Source organism: Trematomus bernacchii, unplaced genomic scaffold (assembly GCF_902827165.1).
Source record: "Trematomus bernacchii unplaced genomic scaffold, fTreBer1.1, whole genome shotgun sequence".
Classification (NCBI taxonomy): domain Eukaryota; kingdom Metazoa; phylum Chordata; class Actinopteri; order Perciformes; family Nototheniidae; genus Trematomus; species Trematomus bernacchii.
This window is the reverse complement of record NW_022987593.1, coordinates 15,566,613-15,588,860: the sequence shown is the minus strand read 5'-3', so window position 1 is coordinate 15,588,860 and position 22,248 is coordinate 15,566,613. Positions and strand designations below refer to the sequence as shown.

Genomic DNA, 22,248 nt, shown 5'->3' with positions numbered 1-22,248 from the left:
TCTTTATTTTTAACTTTTGTTCAGATATACTTTACATGTCTTTTTCACAACAGTTAATCATATTCGTTTAGTAGCTGCATGTGTCTTTCCACATTTGTATACAACCTTTTTAAAAGTTATTATAGTTATATAACATTTCATACTTTCAGGAAGTTTTTGTTTTACTTATTTTTACAAACTTTTATATAATATGTAAGTTTCTACTTTAATCTGCACTCTACCTCTGTTCCTACATTTTCTAATAAATAAACATTAGCTTTTGTATTTCAATTCTTCTTACTGAGTTTATGAATGCACCATTTTACACAACAGCAAATTCATTGTATCTGAAAATCCTAGAATAAACTACATTTTGGATTAGCATTTGAATCCCTTTCTAACGATGTTCAGGTTCAGGTGATTTATTTGTACCTGTAGGTAGATTTGTTTTGCAGATCAAAGACAAGGGATGCATTATGACACATTATCAAACAACACACACATCTAATAAAAGTCCAACCTGCTCCGTCACGTCTAAAAACATTTAAAACCACTATTACTAACCGCTGCTTTTAATTGATATATTCTTATCTCACACTGCACTGTAACTTTTATTCATGTCCCTGTGTTATTCATTTTGTATTATCTTATCTTAAATTAGAGTTTTAAAAGGCCATTTTGTAACATGTTTCCGCTGCACTATTTCATAATGTCTTTCATTGTTGTAAAGCACTTTGAATTGCCTTGTGTTGAAAGGTGCTGCATAAATAAACTTGCCTTATCTTACAAACATGATCATTTTACAAAGTTAATAAATAAATAGGCCTTGTTTCCGTAGCATCTGTGAGACGCTGCTAGAACTTGTTCGTTGTGTGCTGTGCTGAAGCGCGTTGATCCTTGCACATATACTGCTGAGTGTATTTATTTTTATTTATACATTTGACATCTATATACCTTTACTTGTATACTTGTATAGTGCATTTATTGTGTGCAGACTGCTGATATATGTGTATATAACTGACTGTTTGCACTCTGGTTAGACCCTCTTCATTTCGTTACACTCACTGCTTGCATTATGTAATGACAATAAAGTAATCTAATCTAATCTAATGTGTGCGTTGGCTGCTGTAACAAAGCTGTATTCTGTTATATCACATCACCTCCACCCTGGTTGTGGCGCTGAGCCCTCGGGGGTCGGAGGCCTTCAGCTCCACGGTGTTCAGTCCGGAGAGACTCTGAGCTGAGACGACGAACAGCAGGCCGGAGGACGGGTCCACGGCGAAGAACTGAGAGTCTGCTGTCAGACTGTAGACCAGCTGAGCCCCCTCCCCCAAATCAGGGTCCGACGCCTGGGGAGACAGCACACATCAGAAGAGACTCCACTTCCCTGAATACCAATTCATTTTCTCTTCAATCCGCAGTGTTTCATTCCACTTTCAGTATTTCATTAAACATTCAGTTGTGAATGAATGTAAAACCTGTACCGCCGTTTTTACATTAATTCAGAACTGAATGAAAAATGAAATACTGAAAGTGGAATAAAACACCGCAGCTTGAAGAGAAAATGAATGAATATTTAGACAAACTGTACCGCTGCTCACTGTAAAGTTTCTACTTTCATTACCTGTCCATCTTTGTTTCTTGTAGTTTGTTGTTTAATCTGCTCTCTTTACTGCACTGTTAGTCTACAGTTGTATTGTTAGTCCTATTATTATGATGTTTATTGTATCTTATTTAACTCTGGCACAAGAATTTCTTTCGGGATAAATAAAGTCTTATCTTATTTGATATATGTGACATCTATTTCAACATTTCACTTGCACTATTTGTAGTTATTTATCTATTTCTTCTTGAACTTGTTAGTGTATTTTTAGGTCTCAAGTACACTGTATAGTATGTAGCACTGTTGTGGGAGACAGAGACTCTAGATTTTAATTACTGTAGTTTTATATAAGCTTATTCTGAGTAAAATGATGAAGTGATGAAACGTTGGACAGGTTTAAAACAACTTCAACAGGACCGGTTCCCAGACGCATAAAACCGCCAAGTGTTTTTCTACTTTATGACCTTTTCTATGGCAAACTATTCTATGTGACTGTTTATGTCCTAGGGTCAACAAGGGGCTGGAAAAAGTAGAGAATCACAATCAGGACCAATATATGGTATTAAAAAGTGAATTTACAATATCAAATAGATTGAAATGTGGTTGGAAAATGTTTTTCTTAAGTTAAGTAAAGGTCATGTAACCATATTATTTAATGACATATGAAACAGATGATGTTTTGAGGAGATGTCATATATATACTATATATATATATATATATAAGTTGTAGTAGTACTACTTCTATAGTAAAACACAACAGCCTGATTGTTTGTGTGTAAATGAATGCACTTTGTTTTCTGTAATCTCGAAGTAACAACACGTTTAAGGTAAAGGACGTGTTGAGAAGTGAACAGGACGGGAAATGCAACAATGTGTATTGGCACAATAAAACATAATAATAAAAACATCATCTCTGCTTATCAACCTCTCTGAGTTTACAGCCTGCCGTGTTTCGGTTCAAAGGTCATCACCGAGGAGAAACACGAAGCCTCTTATCTGGCTCTCTGACGGTTTATTACAGCGAGAGCTTCCTCCTGTGAAGAACAGGACATGTTTTCCTAACAGCAGCTGGGTGTGTTTACCTTGACGTAGACGACGGGGGTTTTATACGGGGCGATGCTGAACACAGACGCTTTATAAACCTCAGAGGAGAACTGTGGAGCCTCGTTCACATCCTCCACCTCCACTCTGACCTGGAAGAGAGCACAACCTGTCAAAATACTGAAGACACTGACAAGGTTTCTTGTTCTTTTTAGAAGCCGTTGACAAACACCCGAGATCTTCACAGATATTTATTTGTACAGTTATCACTTTAAATACATTTTCCTGGTTTTTCCTACATACTTTATTTAAAGGTAGGGTAGGTAAGAATGGAGAAACCAGCTTGAGTGCGCTAGAATTTGAAAGTACACAACCGAAAACAATCTGCCCCTTCCTTCAGACTTCCTTACAGAGCCCCTCCTCCAACACACACGAACGCGCACATGACCAATGAGGGCACGAGATAAGTTTGTGCACAGATGGAAGGCTGACAGGCAGGTAGGCCATCCAGTTACTTTAGCCGGGCCGGCTCAGATGATTGGTCGTGCTTTTTACAGTACTACGGCTTCCACAGATGAACATTTTTATGTATTTTTTGTCAAAGCACTTAAGATATTCATTGCTATCGGGATGTTAAGAGCATTCCATGGAATATAACAAAAAGTGTTTCTGAAGTGAATTACCTACCCCACCTTTAAGTTGGACTTTTACTGACAACAGAGTATTTAACTTTTTCTTAAGTAAATGAGTACTTTTACCACTTGGATACTCGTTAGAATAGGTTAGTCAACTCTGGGAACACGTTTCAACTTTGAGGGTTTTATCCACCTTTATAAAAATATATTTCTGTATATATAAAATAAATATTTGTATAACTTTGCATCACATTTTGAGATCGCAACTCACTTTTGATGACATGCAATTCAAAGTAGTACATGCGTGGGTAGAGTAAGCAATCACAAAAAGGGATAATCTTTTCCGTTAATCGGTTGATTGTTTACTTTGTGTCAGTGATTAAGAAAGGGACATTTCCGTCAGAATTACCCCGAGCCCAAAGTGACACCTTCAGCTGTTTGTTTCGTCCAAAACTCAACATTAACACTCAATTATTACAATTGAAAAGCCCTATGTCTTCATATTTGTGAAGCTGGTTTTTACAAATACAATTCATTTCCCATCAATTCCCTGATTGCTTGATGGACAAACTGTTACTGCTGTACTCTGACAACTGTTGGATGATTCATTTATAACAAATCATGTTTTTAAGCTCATCAAATGCAAAAACCAATGTCTAATTATTATAATAAAAAGTAAAAAATAATGTAATTTGAGAATAAGTGAAGTCCAACAATGGTGGCATCAAATTAAAGTACCTAAAATGTGAAAAGAAAGCACTAAGAGTTTCACTTATGCACCAACACGTAGCAATGGTCTGGCTTGTTGAAGTAAATATGTCAGCGCTGATTAGTTTGTATCCTCATGGTTTATTGCACTTATTGTAAGTGGCTTCAGATAAAAGCGCCAGCTAAATGCTAAATGTAAGTAATGTGTACTTTAACACTGTACGTGAGTAAATGTACTTGGTTACATTTCACAACTGCAAAGGAGTGTCTTCAGTAATCACTATCACCTGAATATTCAGTAAAGGTATATGTGAGAATATGAGTGACAAAACGGAGTAATGTACATGGTTACATTTCAGAACTGCAAAGGAGTATAGCGTATAAGAGTTCATATGAACTGTATATATAAAATGTACTGCAGGTTATGGTTTCCTGAGTAAACCTGAATATTCAGCACAGGTCTATGTGATCAATACGAGTGAGAAAACGGACCGTACCATTGCAATGGCAGACGTAGGGGGGGGAGCGTGTGTCCACTGCCTCCACGTCCAGGATGTACCAGTCCTGCTCCTCTCGGTCCAGCTGTGTTCGGCTCAGGATGGCTCCGCTGGCGTTGATGGAGAACAGGTCTGAGTGTGTCTTCAGTGAGTAAATCACGTCGTAAATGGGACTTCCTGAGGCGGCGGTGACCCTCCCCCACCTCCCCCCCCGCCGGCTGGTTCTCATGGAGGCTGAAGTTGTAGGAGGAGCTGAGGAAGGCCACGCCCTCCGTCAGGCTGGCGACCCTCAGGTTCCACCACCACATCGGCTGCAAGACACACCAATACAGAAGTTAGTTAACGTAACAATCAACTATCGGACAACAAGCTGCTAGCTTCATGCAAGAAAATACGACAAAAGCACTTCGGGATTTGAAATCAATATGAAGTGCTTTATAAATGGAACCCATTATTATTATTATTATTATATTATTATTATTACAAAAGGGTTTTCTATTCGTTCAAGTCTCAAAGCAAAACACGAGCGGCTTGATTAGAATTAAACTGATTTTAGGGCGAATAATAAATCCTTTTTAATTCAAATGTATGACTGTCTTTTGTTTATTGTCACTAAAAGAAAAATTCTAAATAAAAGTATTTAAAAAAGTATGACTTCTTTAGTAGCTGCATAATCAGTCATTCCTGTTAAATGAAACCTTTGTGCTTGCTTATCATGTTTGTGTTAGTTATTAAAAAACCTGACAGCTGTACATTGTTCATTAACAGTCTAATACAGGGGGGTCAAACTCAATGTCATCGGGGGCCACATTCGCATTATGGTTGCACTCAAAGGGCCGGTTGTAACTTTAAGACTATAATATATAAATACATATATAAATATATAATATATATAAAATAATGTATTATATTAACATGATTGCCCTCTGCATTGGATTATTATCGGATAGGGTAATAACTTCATAATTAACTACGTCTGAAAGCAGAAGTCTAGGGCAAATAATTGCAAGTCTCTTCAGTGCGCATGTCACAAAATGATTTTAAAAGAAAAGCCAAATTCTCAAGAAAAACAAGTGACGTTTTGAAAAAAAAAGGCAAATTCTAAGAAAAAAAGTAAAATTTGAGATGCATTGTGGGACATGTAGTCTATGGGCAACGTGCTTCTGTAAAGCGACATGTAACCATATAATAAACATTATATTCCGGGCCTTGAGTTTGACACCCCTGAACTATTGTAAAAAATATATATACATTCATTATTTTATATATTTTATACTATATATAATATTATTGCGACTTCTTCTTAAACCTTCTCCCCCATTTTAAACTTATATTATATATGAAATAATAAATAAACTCCTGAAGTTGAAGCTCAACCAGAACTTAAAAGTGAGAGTTGTGGAAAGTGGAGGTTGAGTCACATGATGACATCACACTGACCGGTGGAGTTCAGCGGGGGTCGGCCCTGGTCTGTCGCCACGGCCTTCAGCACGAGCGTGGTGTCCTCCGTCACATTAGCAAGTCAGAGTTCCAGGTCACGGCCCCGGTCTCACTGTTCAGCGCCAGATATGGAGAACTTCCCTCTTGAGAAACTACAACAGAGAACCATAGAAAAAGCTAGGAGATTATACAGACCACACTGGTCATTTCAAGAGCTTGAGAACAGCTTTGTAAAAGAGTCCAGTTTGTGGCAATTAAACTCATAAATGATCAGTTCTTAGAAACAGGAGTTCATGCAGAAACATTTTCAGGTCATCTGGGACCCAAAGAATATGAACTGCTACCCTCTAATGCGAGATCACTATAAGTCAGACTGAAGCATCCTTTAGTGCTCCAGTCAATCCTCTCAGTAAACACAGAGCTGATTCCAGCTGATGTGACGTTACACATGGAGCTGCTGGGATGCAAGTCACATTTCAGACTTGATCTGACCAATAAAGTAATATCGTATCGTATTTTATAGACGTGAATTGCACCGAGATGAAAACACTCCATGTTCCACCATCATGAGTTATTGACATTTCAAAGCAGACCTTGTATTGAAAGCAGAGTGAGTCAGCTGATCTGACCTGTATCTGATGAGCGAGTTGTTCCCTTGGTCTCTGTCGGAGGCGGACACGCGTCAGCAGCAGCTTTGCCCTCCTCGGCGTCTTTGAGCAGGACGCTGCTGACGAAGCTGCTGGAGCTGAACTCAGGTCTGTTGTCGTTGACGTCCACGAGGCTCACTCTGATGGTGGTGATGTTCTGGTGCACAGAAGTCAGTAAAGGAGGTTAGGATTGTTATATCTCAATCTTTAAATAGTCTTTGTGTTTGGTATAATCGATTACAATTTAGATGATATCGATATATATATTTATAGTTTCCTCTTCTTTGCCAGGTGTCATACTATACCTGATTAAACGACAGTTAGCAACTTTGTTCAAAATACATTATATCATATTTGATTTTTAAGCTTGTCACTATATCCTTACAGATGTGCATGAGACTGATACGAATAAATAAATAAAAGTGCTGAATTTATGAGAAAACAACCAATCAGAACTTGTCCCTTATTGGTTGTTTTCATCCGGGTGTTGAGAGTTTTGCAAATGCCATGAGAAGCACAGGAGGAGGCAGAAGAACATTCATTTCTTCAAAGAATCTTTTTTCCTTGTGCAGTGCTGTCAGAAAACAAATGTGAAATGGTTCTCTCTTCTTCGTCTCCTACCTCTCTCTGAGGGCTGCCGTTATCTGAGGCCTTCACCACCAGCTCATATGTTTCCTTGCTCTCCCGATCCAGAGGTCCGACAGCCAGCAGCATCCCGTCCTGAAACAACACCAGAGCTGGGAAGTTACTAAGTACATTTACTCAAGTACTGTACGTTTTTTTTGTAGGTACTTGTTGAGTATTTCCATTGTATGCTACGTTGTACTTCTACTCCACTTCAGTTCAGAGGTAAATGGTGTACTTTTCCTCCACTACATGTATTTAATACCTTTAGTTACTTTACAGATGTGGATGAATGATGTGAAATATAATCAAGTGTTAAATCAGACTTTAGTTCCACCTGGAGTAAATCCACAAGCTACCCTGCAGTATACAAAGTCATTCAAACTAGCTGCTCCTTTACCAGCTTTGAGAACACTTTAATGATCAATCATTATAAAACATATCATATATATTATTCTGAAATGGACCAATCTGCACAATGACTACTTTTACTGTCGCTACTTAACTATATTTTGATTAAAATACTTTTCTACTTTACTTGAGGAACACTTTGAATGCAGGACTTTTACTGTAACAGAGTATTCCTACACTCTGGTACTTCTACTTTTACTCAAGTACAAGTTCTGAGTATTTCTTCCACCTCTGTGCAACACCACACATGATGTTAGAACCTGAGCGCTGACACAACAGTATTTCCCCAATCCTCTCTCTCATGGCCTCACCTCTCTGAATCTGAACAGTGGGTGAGGGGAGGCGAGGGAGAGGGTGACTTCTCCGTTGGGGCCGAGGTCGGCGTCTGTGGGCACGATCATGAGAATTTCTGCAGGGTTTTTCTCGGAGTAGTCGCCCTCCGGGACCAGCAGGGGGTCGGGGATGATCGGGAACTGCGGGGCGTTGTCGTTGTAGTCGAGGACGGAGATGTTGAGCTGAGCCGTGGCTCTGAGCCCGTCAACCAGCTGATCCACTGCCACCACCTGGAAACACACACAGAACATCATGGTAAATCAAATCAAATCAAAATGTATCATAGCCGGAACGGAAACTAGGTGTCTATCTATCTATATAGCGCTTTCACGCTCTCTGCGACCCTTCTACATTTACAAGTCAGCATTCACCCATTCACACTTTCACACAGAGGCAAGGGCTGTCATACAAGGTGTCACCTGCTCGGGGAAACTCAAATTCATACACACTCACACACTGTTCTGTATTTGTATCTGTTTTAATTGTTCCATGTCCTATATATATGTTGCACTGCTGGAGGCGCCTGTGACCTACGCTTTTCATTGTCATACCTACACTGTGCCTAATGTGCACTTCACAATAAAGCCTTGAAAATTGAATATGTGTAATTTGGGGTTAAGTTTTGCCCAAGGACACATTGACAGAAGGGGCTGGGAATTAAACCAGTATATTTTTGATGGTATAGGACCATCTTCCTCCTGAGCCACAGCCCACCTGAAGTCAGCTGAGAAAACTCTCTTCCCTGATCTTTTTTATCCATTACAAATAAATAAAAACTATACCACGCTGTTATCAGATGGTACAGAAATACTTTTGTTATTTACTTTAAATGTATTTATTGTGGTTATTTTGCTCTTATTGTGCAGGGCTGTGAATACACTGCAAACATATTGTGTGAATTGTTAAGATATTATTATGAGAAACCAAATAGGTTAAAGTTACATTCACAAATATTTTCCAAATCTTAATGAAAGTAATTGTGAAGAAAACAGGGAGCAAACTGTTAGGATACAGTGAGACTGAAAGTCACAACATGTTTTTCCCTTGTGAAATGATTTGCTATATGTTCTACCTCTAATACTGTCTAAAGTAGATATTTATTTTTGGGAGACTTTCTTTCCATTATCAATGAAATGTTCGTCTTAATTGAAGTTTAGGAAATCAAAATATCGCCATAGTGTTGTAAACTATTTTTGTTAACACAATCAATACCAAGATATGCAACAAATACATGTATATGTATCAGACAATTTGTTGTGGTACCATTGAAGATGTTTTGGAGAACTGGACATACTGTATTTGTTAGGGAATCATTTTCCCTAGTGTCCTCCTTCACCCTCTGACGCAGCTGACCAACCTTGAGCAGCCGTCATCTCCCTTAAGGAGGGGCTGCCCTAGCATTTTGTTGTTTCCAGTTTGTGACCGGGCAACTCTCGGTGAGAGATAGTTATTGTTGTGGGACACCTGGAACACATCCTTCTCGGGGTGTAGATGACCCCGAGCCATAAGCGACAACTAATGTGATTCAGTGTCCTCAGCTGTTTAGTCTATCTATTGAAGGATGTTGATTATCACACTCTGAACTAGTTAAAACCTGGAGCTACAGGAGGGGTCTTCAGAATTGATTGTGGCATCTCAACCATGTGGTCAGACCGTGGCCTGTGACATGTCTTGTGAATTCTCTGGCCGAAGCTCCAAATAAACCGTCAGTGTTTGCCATCAAAGCTCCAGCTCTCCTTCGTGTCTCTCTTTGAGTCCTGACTCCCAATTGCTTCAGAAGTTTCCCCCACAGTATTTATATTTGTTTTGTTTTTGTACCTGTAAAATGTAGCTGTCTTTTGTCTCTCTGTCCAAAGTGACGTCCTTCCTCAGGGAGACCACACCTTGATTGTTGATGTCGAAGGTATCGTTGTTATAGATGAAGTAACCGTCAGAGAATCCGCCCTGAAGAAGAAGAGACGTGTGTTGAATAACTACGCTGACTTCATAGCCAAAGGTAATCGCAAGCTCTGACATAGCAGCAGGTTCTTATCTGAAGTAACATGCAGAATAATCAGGGATAGTCTTTATGAATGACGTCAGTGTGAAGCAGAAGTGCTGAGGTCCAAACTGTTAAGTGGTTAAAGCTTTAAGATAAAGGAACTGCTACTAAAAATACAAATATAACTGGATCTCTTTCACCAAGCAGATCAGACAAACTACAAATCCATTGTTTGGAATTGTGTATTTAATTTGATTATTTCCACGCTCCCAGATCGAAGGAAGCTGAAAAGAATATGAGACGAATGCTTTGGAAACAAATTTGGAAATTAACAAAGAGAGACATTATTTTCAGATGTATTTGAACAATAATTGGATTCAGAGGAGAGGTTCATTCTTCATATTTAAGGCGAGCATGTCATTGTGGAAATAGGAGACAAGACAAGAGCTAAGATTGATGACACCCTGCGAAGTATTGTGTTATAGTGCTGTGGAGTAATGTTTTTAAAGGCACATTCTTGTTTATCAGAGTCACAAGGCATACAATTGTTTAAAAAGGGAGTGCCTTGGAATATACACATACAGATAATTGTATTGTTTTCCCAAGATCACCTCAAACTAAACTTGTTTGCAGTGCAGGTAGCGCTCTGACGTTAGCATTTTCTCCAATCTTTCCCAAAGTAGCATACATTTCAAGTTATTTCTTTCTTTTTTACATTACATTCTGTTGTTTTATTATTATTGCCAAATTCACTTTAAGAAAAAATGGTAATACAATATCATTATCAGCTTTTTATTTTGTATTTAATTAATTCAAGTGTTGAAGTCAGAAGCTAAGGTAAAAAATAAAGCAGAAATGACCTGCAACTGTACTCATTGTTAAGAAGTACAGTCTGTCTTTTTCAGTCAGAACACAACTAAACACAAGGAGTATGATCTTATAGAGCGTGCAATATACCAAATCATAGTTTTGTTATTTGACTCACCTCATCTCTGTCAGTGACCTCCAGGCTCAGGATGGACGAACCCCCAGCCAGGTTCTCAGAGACGGTCACATCGTATCTTTCCTTACTGAACTCAGGAGGGTTGTTGTTCACGTCCTTCACCTTCAGCACCACAGAGCCGTTCCCTACCAGAGAGGGAGTCCCGCCATCAGAGGCCTGAACCACCAGCCTGTACTCCTTCACCAGGCTGTAGTCCAGAGGTTGGAGCAGACGCAGAGTCCCAGAGGAAGAGTCCAACGCAAACACAGGAGTATCTGACGAAGGACTCTGCTGGAAAACACTGTAAGTAACTCTTCCATTTGCTTCTTCATCAGGGTCTGAAGCTGATACACTTAGCAGGATTGAACCCACTGACTCTGTCTCCAGGACTTCAGCTTGATACTCAGACTGTGAGAACTTTGGGATGTGATCGTTGATGTCGGTGACTTCAATCAGCAGGGAGGCTGAGGCGGAGCGGACTGGACGACCCTGATCTTCAGCCACCACCAGCAGCTCGTACTCAGCCTTAGTCTCCCTGTCAAGTGAAGCAGCAACACTCACCATGCCAGAAACAGCGTCCACAGAGAACCGCCCCTCTCCTCCTCTCAGGGAGTATCTGATCTCCTTGTTGAAGCTGCTGTCTTTGTCTGTAGCCGGAACAACAGTAACGTTGGATCCTAGCTCTGCGTCCTCTGGGACTGATTTTGTGACAGAACTCGAGGTGAAAACAGGACCGTTATCATTGACGTCTGTGACTTGAACTACCACCACGGCACTGTCGCTGTGAGATCCGTCAGAGATGGAGATCGTTACAGTGTAGTTGTGTGGAGCCTCGTCGTAGTCTAGCTTCACTTTAGTGGAGAATTCACCACTGTTGGAGATGGTGAACTTGTCGGTTTCTGTGTCGACCGTGAGAGTCGGGGGACGCTCAGCAGATAGTGCGAGGAAGTTAACCTGAGTACACAAACAGGAAGAACAGGAACAATGATTTGTCACTAACTTCTTTAAAGAGGCACTATTATACCTTTGGGGGTTTCCCTTTCCTGTAGTTTGTGATATAGGTTGTTGTGAATGCAAATGGTCTGCAAAGGCTAAAATCCCTGTGTTCCCTCCAGAGCAAATTTCTCGATATACATTAACAACTTACCGTAAGAATAACAACTCCTGGCTCCTGCTCTTCTTCTACGGTGCCACGGTACAGTTTTTGTAAAAACTGAGGTTTGGAGTCACCAGGAGCACGAATGCTCACCCTAGCTGAGGAGGAGCGGGATATCGTGCCGCCTATAAGACAAGTGGGGAAGATTATCAGACTTATTATATTGAGTGTGGCATAAAAATAAAAAAAGTTGGACGTAGCTCCCTCTGATTCATCCACAGGATAAAAGCTTTCCAGGCGGGGCTCAGCTATACGGCAACCAGTGAGGTTTAAGCATACTGCCTTCAGAATGGATTTTATTATATTTTATTTGTCCTTTATTTAAGGATGTTATGTCTATGTGTTTAATCACACCGTGAAGCCTTTTGAAATGCTGCTGTGTGAAACTCCACTCCAAAAACTTCAAATCCCAATAAATAATTTGCGGTACGTGTCTTCAGACGCCAGCTTGGAATTTGATGTAAAGCCTAAGTAAATGGAAAAGCACAATAAAGTAAATAAAGCCTTTTTGAAAGATGCAACTGCGTAGGGTAGTTAATCAAGGTACACTATGTGACTGAGATCACCCATGTGTCTAAGTTGTGATAGATATATTTTATAATCACCAGGACTTTTATACAGCCAAAGTCCAAGAAGATAGTGTAATTCAAATGAGTCATTGAAAGATTCAGACCACAGGAAAACAACAGAAACTTAATTTGAAGGACATTGATGTTCACAGTAGGATTAATGCTTTGAGCCACACAAATACAAACAAATCGTACTTGTAGCTTCAAAGGTTGTGATTTTGGTCTGATTATCTCTTTAACCCTAACAGGCTAAATCATCACAATCAGAAAGCGTGAAAGTGCTGGATACTCAGAGAGATATTGTTTAGATGTACCATCTCTGGCTGTTATGAAGAGAGGGAACTCCAAAAGCACGTTTTCCTCCAGGGGAATGGTTTTAGCCAGCGCGATGTTTCCACTGTTTTCATCGATTGAGAAGTAGCCGTCGTCGTTCCCAAATTCAATCGAGTATTTGATCTGCCCGTTCTTGTCGGCATCTAGATCTTCTGCCTTAACCTTTGAGATAAATAATACCAATTAGCCTCTGAGAGTCAACTGGGAATGACAGAGCAACACATATCAACAGAAAGAAATGACAACAGAAAAAAGCTACAATCTTATAACTATAACAATTTCAAAGTTAAAGATGGAGCAAAGGGAAGTTTTAAACAATAATGCGATAACTAGACTAAAGGAAGACTATTAGACTAATCAAATAATTATGTGGAGCATTTGGTAATTACATGAAGGGTTACATTAGTGTTTTATAGTCTAAATTCTAACATTGCAGTCCAATTTGCAGCTGCTGGTTCTTCGCTTAATACTGGAGCAATTACAAAAATTGTTGATAAAAAACATGGGAAATTACGGGCCAGGTTAAAACTACCGATGTTACACTTTGTGACATTAAGTTGTAAAAAGTCAGGGTTAGTTATAGAAGTTTTAGCCGTGAATGGCAGATATAACCATCAAATGTATGGCAAATGGAAAAAGAAAGGGGCCTCAAATTGAACCTTGAGGAACTCCATATTATTTTTCTGGCAAACCACCTTCAAATATGATTTTCAATTTGTAATTTTATGTATTTCTTAATTGAAATGTAACTCTCTTTTTTATCTTATTTTACAATACTTCAATCAGAGTATCATATATAACCTTTAAAGCTTGCCATTTAACAAACGTGAGATTGATATTTGTCAATTATGTCAAAATGAGCCATGAGAACTATCTTTAAATGCATAAAAACAAGACTGTTGCTGATATAAGTTAAGGGGATGGACATGGTAGCAGGTCACATGCTTAACACTGAAACACAAATATCTGAATGGTAGATGAAACATAACCTAAAATGTTAACCAGATGAATAACTGTGTAATCACTCACCTGGACCAGCGACATTCCCTCTGTTTGATTTGCATACACCTTTCCCTCGTAAGTGTTACTGGTGAACACAGGACTGTTGTCGTTCTCGTCCAGAAGAGTCACACTGACTTGCACCGTTACATTATTGTGGGGGGGATTGGCCTCCCTTGCTTCAATCTGTTAATAACAAAAGAAAAGCAAAGTAAAGCACAGAATGTAAACAGATGCAGCCCTGTCTGTTTTCCATACTGTCAGGGAATCATTTGCCCTGCATGTCCTCCTTCGCCCTCTGACGCAGATGCCCAGCCTTGGACAGCCACTATCTCCCTTAAGGAGGGGCTGCCCTAGCATTTTGTTGTTGTTACCAGTTTGTGACCGGGCAACTCTCGGTCAGAGATAGTTATTGTTGTGGGACACCTGGAACACATCCTTCTCGGGGTGTAGATGACCCCGAGCCATAAGCGACAACTAAAGTTGATTCAGTGTCCTCAGCTGTTTAGTCTAACTATTGAAGAATGTTGATTACCCTAAGCAATCTAGTTAACACCTCCTACCAGAGGAAGGTTGTGAATTATTCGGCCGAAGCTCCAAATAAACCGTCAGTGTTTGCCATCAAAGCTCCAGCTCTCCTCGTGTCTCGTCCTGTTTCCAATTGCTTCAGAAGTTTCCCCCACACATACTACTGTAGCTAGTGGCATTTTGTGGCAGCCAATCACAAAGCAACACTGTTTGTTTCCCACCATTTTTAAATAGTTCTAAAAGAGCAAGTATTGTGATATTTAAGGGTTTTGTTTTAGACTAAAACGATCAATAAATGTATCAACTAAGAAAACAATAATTGTCAAACTGCTATTCGAAGGACATCAATGAGCCTCACAGTCTCTTTTATTTAATATACCTTCAAATGATCTTTTTTGGCATTTAGTCTATGTCGTACTAGATTATCTTTTTTTCTTTTTATGTATACACACAACACCTATTACGTCCTGGCAGAGCGATCCCTCCTCTGTTGCTCTCTTGGGTTTCTTTCATTTTTTTAAATTAAATTCAATATTGATTGATTTTTGCTCTGGGAGAACTTGAACCATGGACAAGCGCACACAATTGTTTATTTTGACTCAATCCCACATACGCTGTCCTGCTGGCCCAAATGCTCACTAGAGCACAAATTGAATATCATTCTGGCAGTCATTTACTTTTTACAAACATATTTTGTTTAAAAAACTGACACAACAGTAGTATTTTGCATCAAAACTGGTATGTCAATGGTGAAAAGTAAAAAAATCCCTAATATTTATGAACTTAAAAAAAAATCAAGTATGTCTTTGGTAGGAACCTGATAGTTTGGAGCTAATGGTAAATACCTCCAAAAATGGATTACCTGAAATGTGAATAGTTCAGTGGTCTCTCGGTCCAGAACTGTGGAGTTCTTCACTCTGACCGTCCCATCAGCACCGACAGAGAAAGGAGCAGAATCTGGAACGATCCGCAAAGTTCCCACAAATCCTCCCTGTGGAAAGAGCATCATTGAATAAATGACTTAATGAGGAATTATTGAGAATTTCACAAAGATATACAGTATTTAAAAAAAAAATCCACCTCGTCCAGGTCGGTGACGACGGGTTTGAACAGAACAGCATCCACAGGAGAGTTTTCCAGAAGAGTTACAGAGTAGCTGGGCTGGTCAAACTCTGGAAGATTATCATTCACATCCTCGACACTGACGGTCACCAAAGCGGCAGCCGTCTTCAAAATGTCGTCTGTCTGGGCCGCCTGCAGAGAGACAATATTACAGATAAACATTCATTAGGAAGTTTTGTATTCTGTATTCTGTATATGAACTGTGATCTGTTGAAAGCCAGATGAAAGCCATGTGTTGAATTGCTGTGACTGCATTCTTTTACACGTGTGTGTGATTTAACATCATCTTTTAACATTTAAGGATGGGTAAGCATAAAGGGGCAGAGTCATTAGCATTCATTCAACTGTATTAATTTTAAAGATATTCTTTGCAAGCATGTACATTCAAATAGAAAATTGGATATGTAACATTTTTGTGAACCCACAATACCGACAATAGCTTACAAGAGTTATTCTCGTAGCTCATTATGTGTAACACAGTTCTCTACTTGCTAATTAAACATTGCAATGCAGGGAATGCTAGTGTAGCCCTGTCCTCAGCATTTAAAATACAGCTATATTACAATGAAGTAATAAGAAAAAGGGAATAAAACTCTGGCTTTCAGTTTGGCTTCTTGATATTTCAGCAACAAAATTAACAACACAAGTACATTCAAATGATACAATGACACAAAATACATAATATTATCAGTGTGCAGATACAGTAGAACATGTAAACGTGTAGATTTGCAAATGTTATGTGTATAATGTTGCATGTTTGTGTGTGTTTCAGTTTGCTGTAATATTGTCTTTAAGCCAATTAGCTAGCTGCTTGTTTTTAGCTATTTATTTATGTTGCTACCGAGCTCTTGGTGCTGCAAATCACAAAGAAACAAGAACGAATTCCACAGATGTTACCAGCCTTTGACCCATATCATATATTGGATACTCAACTTCTGTATGTAAGCATCGATGCAACTTAGAAGAAAAAAGCAGCAAATGTGTTATGTTTATGTTAAATTCTCACATTATCCTACGTGAGAAACCAAACGTTAAAGTTTCAGAGATATATTTTGCAAATAGAAAAACCAAAGGGACCTAAAACTGAACCTTGAGGAACTCCACAATATTCTTTGGATGCAGAATAATGACAACAATATTTGAAATTTGTATTTTAATTTCATTTAAAAGTGCTACATGACTGGGATTAGATTTTCTTTTTACAATATCGTCCATGAAGGACCAAAGATAGGTTTCAGTACCTTGATGCTGACGTCGATCACACTGACGTCCATTTCCTCTCTGTCTAAAGCAGTCGTCACAGACACAACCCCACTGCTGGAGTCGATGTTGAAGTTACTCCGATACTTGTCTGGAGACACTAAACAAACAAACACAATGTTAAATATTTGGTGTTTCTGTCTCAAAAAAGTCTGAGCAGTTATTTTCTTTCTTTTCGTTTACCTGCACTGATGCTGTAAGTTAAAGCAATCATTATCCCTTTGTCTCCGTCCTTAGCTTCTATCGCCGCCGGCTCAATGGTCTGGAAATGCCCATCCTGAAATATGTAATATGAAAGGGTTTTTAATTAAAAAAAATCTCCAAATCAAATTGAAAAGCAACATTCAGCAGTGACATTTTAGAAAAATCCAGATATACTATTTCATGAGCAGAGATGTTACATTTACACTTTAATCTACATGTACCAACATTATCTTAGAATAATAGCAACAACCTCATCACTATTGACTGTATATTATTTTAGTATTTATTGTTGGCTGGCATTGCAAAGAGAGAAATGTTTTGGGTTCAACCCGTATGCATCAATGCAAACATTACTTGCTTTTTAATTTTCAAATCATTTTGGCTGTGATCTACATTGTGGTTAGGATGTGTTTCAATTATATTATACTATATATTTTATATTCATTTTTTATATTCAATTACTTTTCAATGTTCAGTTCTAAAAGGTTCAACTTCAGCTCCAATAATAGGTCAATAATCAAGTGCATCAGATATGTTGTTTTGCATTATATTGTATAGGTTAAAGGGGACACATTATGCTCATTTTCAAGTCCATATTGGTATTTTGTGCCAGCGGTGTCAAACTCAAGGCCCGGGGGCCAAATCCGGCCCGTGACTTCATTTTCTGTGGCCCCACAAGAGCTTGCAAAGAATATAATACGTTCATTATACGGTTACATGCCGCTTTACAGAAGCACGTTGCCCATAAACTACATGTCCCACAATGCATCTCAGATATGCCTTTTTTCTCAGAATTTGGCTGTTTTTTCTTCAAAATATGCCTTTTTCTCAGAATTTGATTTTTTATGCCTTTTTCTTAGAATTTGCCTTTTCCTCAGAATTGTTCTTTTTTTTCAAAATGTCACTTTTCTTTTTGGATTTTGATCTTTTTATAATTTGGCTTTTCTTTTTAAATCATTTTGTGACATTCTCACTGAAGAGACTTGCAATTATTTGCCCTAGACTTCTGCTTTCAGACGTAGTTCATTATGAAGTTATTACCCTATCTGAAATTAATCCAATGCAGAGGCAATAATGTAATATATAATACATTATTTCATATATATTAAATATTTATATATGTATATTTATAAAGTCTTAAAGTTACAACCGGCCCTTTGAGTGCAACCATAATGCTGATGTGGTCCTCGATGAAATTGAGTTTGACACCCCTGCTCTACTGTGACAGAGAAACTGCCTCTGGAGGGAACTCTTGGATTTTAACCTTTGCAGGCAATTTACATGCAACAAAAACCTATACACACAACAACACGCTACAGGAAAGGGGAAACCCAAAAGCACAAAAGGGCCTCTTAAACAGACTCACCCGATTCTCTTTAATGAAGGCCTGGTACACGTTGTAGCTGAAGAAGGGATTCAAGTTATCAAAGTCCTCTACGTTAATCGTCACAGGGGCCGTGTCGTTTAGACCCCAGTTATCCTGCAGAGAACACAGATCAGTCAGGTACTCATGTCCCCTTGGCTTTTTAAATAATTCTGTTTAAAGTTGCAAATATGTTCACTTACCCGGGCCGTCACAAGGAAGCTGTAGTTCTGGACTAAATTGTAGTTTAAACGTCTCTTCAAAATAAAATCCCCTGAGCTCAACAAACTAAAGTCTTCTGAGGTTGGTGCCTTATGAAAAGAAAACAACATTCACAGATTTTTGTTACACATCATGACACGTGATTTTGAGACTTAAACATTCAAGACAATAAAATAAGCATCATAATGTTGGCAGTCTGGTCACTTTTTGTCGTAAGAATCAATCACTGTTTGTGAGTTAAATGAAAGGCAGTCACACTTTGACAAAATGACCAAATACATTTTTTTAACCATTAGGATTCATGTTAGAATCATACAAACCAAATAGCCAAAAAAACATCTTCATACATCTGCTCTCAGCCACAGTGCATCAAAACAATTCTTAAGCTACTCTACTCTTGTTACATGTGTAAATAAAATAATTAAAATATGAGTTTATCATTATAATGATTATATTATTATTACGTAGGAGTATGTCACTAAGTTGTTTGCTGTAGTGCTGTCTCCATCTGTAGCCCTAACTTGGACAACCACGCTGTCCACTTCTTTGATCTAAAAAAGAGAAAAGCATCAGAATCAGATATTTGTCCCGCAACGGGGAAATGTACGACATTATAACAGCAAAGGTACGATGCAGATTAAAGTAAAAAGAATACACTTACATATTATATAAAAAACTAAGCACATATTAATAAGAAGAACACAATAAGTAATAACAAATAACAGATAAGAACACCATGGTAAAACACAAGTAGCAGTATTTCTTTCTAAAAATGTGACCATATGAAAATATTGAAGTAGCTGGTAATGTTTAAAATTGAAAATAAATTCAAAGCAAGAAATATGAAACGTAAATTGCACGTGAGTTCATATTGGACATGAGCGGTGGTATAGAGTGGTGCAGGGATGACGTATTTACCCGGAAGTAATCTGTGCATGGGTTCCCTGGACAAAAACGCAATGCAATTTCTCCATAGGATTTTGGAAAATAGCTGGAAATAAGGTCTGTGGTTGGTTGACACACATTTAAGAGACGGATCACGTTGTTCAGTCGGATAATCTCCACATGTCTACCCTACTTTTATAATTTTCTAATCGTAAATCTAATGGCCAGAAGCAAAATGCTAACGTTATGCTATAAACGAACTACAGCAGGGTCGCACGACTTCAACGTGACGCCAACTTAAGATCGATATTCAAACATACAGATTCTAAATGGTACAAGTTGAAGCAGGTTGTTTGCAGGAGGCAGGTACTTTCTCTCAAGCAGAACAGGGACAAACAAACTTAGAGCAGTGTTTACGTGTTCGGCGTAATGACGTACAACGGCCTCCACAACTTCTGTAGTCCTATTCAGCCACTTGGTAACAACCATCGTTTTTCAGACACCAGTGGAATCACCAGTGGGGTCACTGCTGATGTATTTAATGTTGTAGAAACAAACGTGATCCGTCTCTTCAATGTGTCTCAACCACAGACCTTATTTCCAGCTAATCTCCAAAATCCTATGGAGAGATCCCATTGGCTCTGAGACGAGGGAACCCGTAGTGGTAAAATGCTAACTCACTTCCGGGTTTTAGGACTTGTCACTGCACCACTCTATTGCACAAAGCTTTAAGCTGCTGTTCCTATAAGTCATTTTAGCCTGAACACAGTTTTTGTTACTATTTGTATCTCTTTAAACTAATTTGAATGATTTAAATACAGTACTTTTGGCCGCCTGTCAACAGCTTGTAGATTTCAGCGACTTACCTCAGAGACGTCAATGTTGTAGGTCTTCTGTTCAAAAACCGGACTGTGGTCATTGATGTCGGTGATTTTCACTGTGCGCGAGTTGTTGTACTGCAAAGGTAAAGTATATTATTTTAAGTATTTTGTTTTGTGAAGCTACTGAATGCTGTGATTATTAAACGTTACTTACCTTAACAGGGCCGTCACACATGACAGAATAATACAAAGTGGAGTCACTCTGGAAGACATGAACAAAGTGTTGAGACGACTTTCAGGACTCAGAGCAGAAGTGAATTTTGTCTATAAAGCTGACATTTAAAAAGGTTATTCCTCCACTCGAGCTCAGAAAAGAAAATGCAAAACACAAATGGAAAATGTTGCACTAAAGACACTTTAACTTTGAAAGATATATAATTACTGAGGCTGCTGAATATCAGAATCAGCTGAGTGTACAGAAAGTTAGATTATGTCCCCGATCACTTCCAGAAAGCTCTCTGGAATAGATCAAAGGAATAATACTGGTGTTCTTTAAACAATATTTCGATGAACACAAAAGCATGAGGACTTTTGAGATAGGGTCTAAACATTTTTCCTTAATTGCCCCAAAAGCACCTTTGGGAAATGTGTGTGTTTCAGTTAAATATCATTAAAGTAACTCATCCTGTCTTGCAAATCATCGTTGAACTTTTTAATATTTAACCAAGATAAAGATCTTAATTAAATAACCATTAAACACTTTATACATGCTAATGAATAGGTAAACTGATCATGTCAGGCTGACTATTTTAAAACAAATAAAAATGTTGCTACCACTGAAGCCCTGTTGTCTTCATTTTAATTTTAAGTAAATGTATTCATTTTTATTGTGCATACATCTTATTATTTAGTTTTCTCTCTGTATTTGTGCTTATGTAAGGTTTCAGCGTTGACATCCTTTTAGTTTAATGTCTTGTGTTCCTAGTCTTGTCACCTTCCGTTTTATTTTGGTAAATGATTCTACCCTCTGGTTTCAGGTGTCTTCACTTCCTGCCCTTGTGTGTCACCTGTCAGCCTGATTGTTGTTCCTGCCTCTGATTGTTTCCACCTGTGCTCCATTACCATGTGTGTGTGTGTGTGTGTGTGTGTGTGTGTGTGTGTGTGTGTGTGTGTGTGTGTGTGTGTGTGTGTGTGGGTGTTTCTCAATCGCGAGTACGCTTGCTTGGTAGCACATATCTGCCGAGCTTCTTGCTTCAGAAGCGAGGCAAGAATACTTCCTGACATTTGGAAAACAAAAGGCTCGTCTCAATACCCCTCCTCGACTCCTCTCTTCCCCTCCTCCGGGACTTGACCCGGAAATCGATCAAGACACGCCATTTTGAAGGACGTCCCAATAGCTGAAATGCACACGGAGGAGTCGAGGAGGGGTGAGGGAGGAGGGGTGCGGGAGGAGACGAAAGGGAGGATACACGAGAGCAGACTACGCGGAAGTGTTTTCACTACTCGCGTATAAAAGCCCCGCCCCCATCTTCACAGCTGCTCGATTTCAACACAGGAAAACGGAGAACTGGAAGAATGAGTGGAAAAGCGTCACATAAATGTATAAGTGCTCACAGCTCCGTGGGAATTATTATGTGCAATTCATTTCTTAAGGTTATACTAACAATTTAAGTCATGTTTAATTATCTTGAACGTCACTAAAACATAGCTATTAAGAAAGCTATTTCATAAATGGCTAGATCTTGATAAATAACAATTATTTGTTTTGTTTTGTGTTAAAATATTGAGTAGTTAAATTATTTAAAATGCACAGTCCTGAATGTGGGTTTGTGGTGAATGTGGGGATCTACAGGACACACATGTTCAGAGTAAAGGCTTTCACATTATTATGATTATAATTTTATT

At 38.7% G+C, this 22,248-nt stretch overlaps 1 protein-coding gene across 1 annotated transcript in view; it reads right to left on the bottom strand.

Annotated features, from left to right (window-relative positions):
- Positions 1-5,995: 5,995 nt before the first annotated feature.
- Positions 5,996-22,248, bottom strand: part of LOC117481838 (protein dachsous-like) — a gene marked incomplete at its 3' end in the record, with an annotated part of 20,104 nt that continues 3,851 nt past the window's right edge. The window contains 18 exon segments of the mRNA XM_034129733.1: positions 5,996-6,055; positions 6,533-6,707; positions 7,172-7,270; positions 7,897-8,148; positions 9,737-9,862; positions 10,885-11,835; positions 12,029-12,162; positions 12,921-13,101; positions 13,969-14,124; positions 15,329-15,457; positions 15,547-15,720; positions 16,830-16,948; positions 17,032-17,125; positions 18,419-18,532; positions 18,619-18,726; positions 19,102-19,188; positions 20,389-20,478; positions 20,558-20,605. Of these exon segments, the coding sequence (XP_033985624.1) occupies positions 5,996-6,055; positions 6,533-6,707; positions 7,172-7,270; positions 7,897-8,148; positions 9,737-9,862; positions 10,885-11,835; positions 12,029-12,162; positions 12,921-13,101; positions 13,969-14,124; positions 15,329-15,457; positions 15,547-15,720; positions 16,830-16,948; positions 17,032-17,125; positions 18,419-18,532; positions 18,619-18,726; positions 19,102-19,188; positions 20,389-20,478; positions 20,558-20,605 (3,097 nt within the window).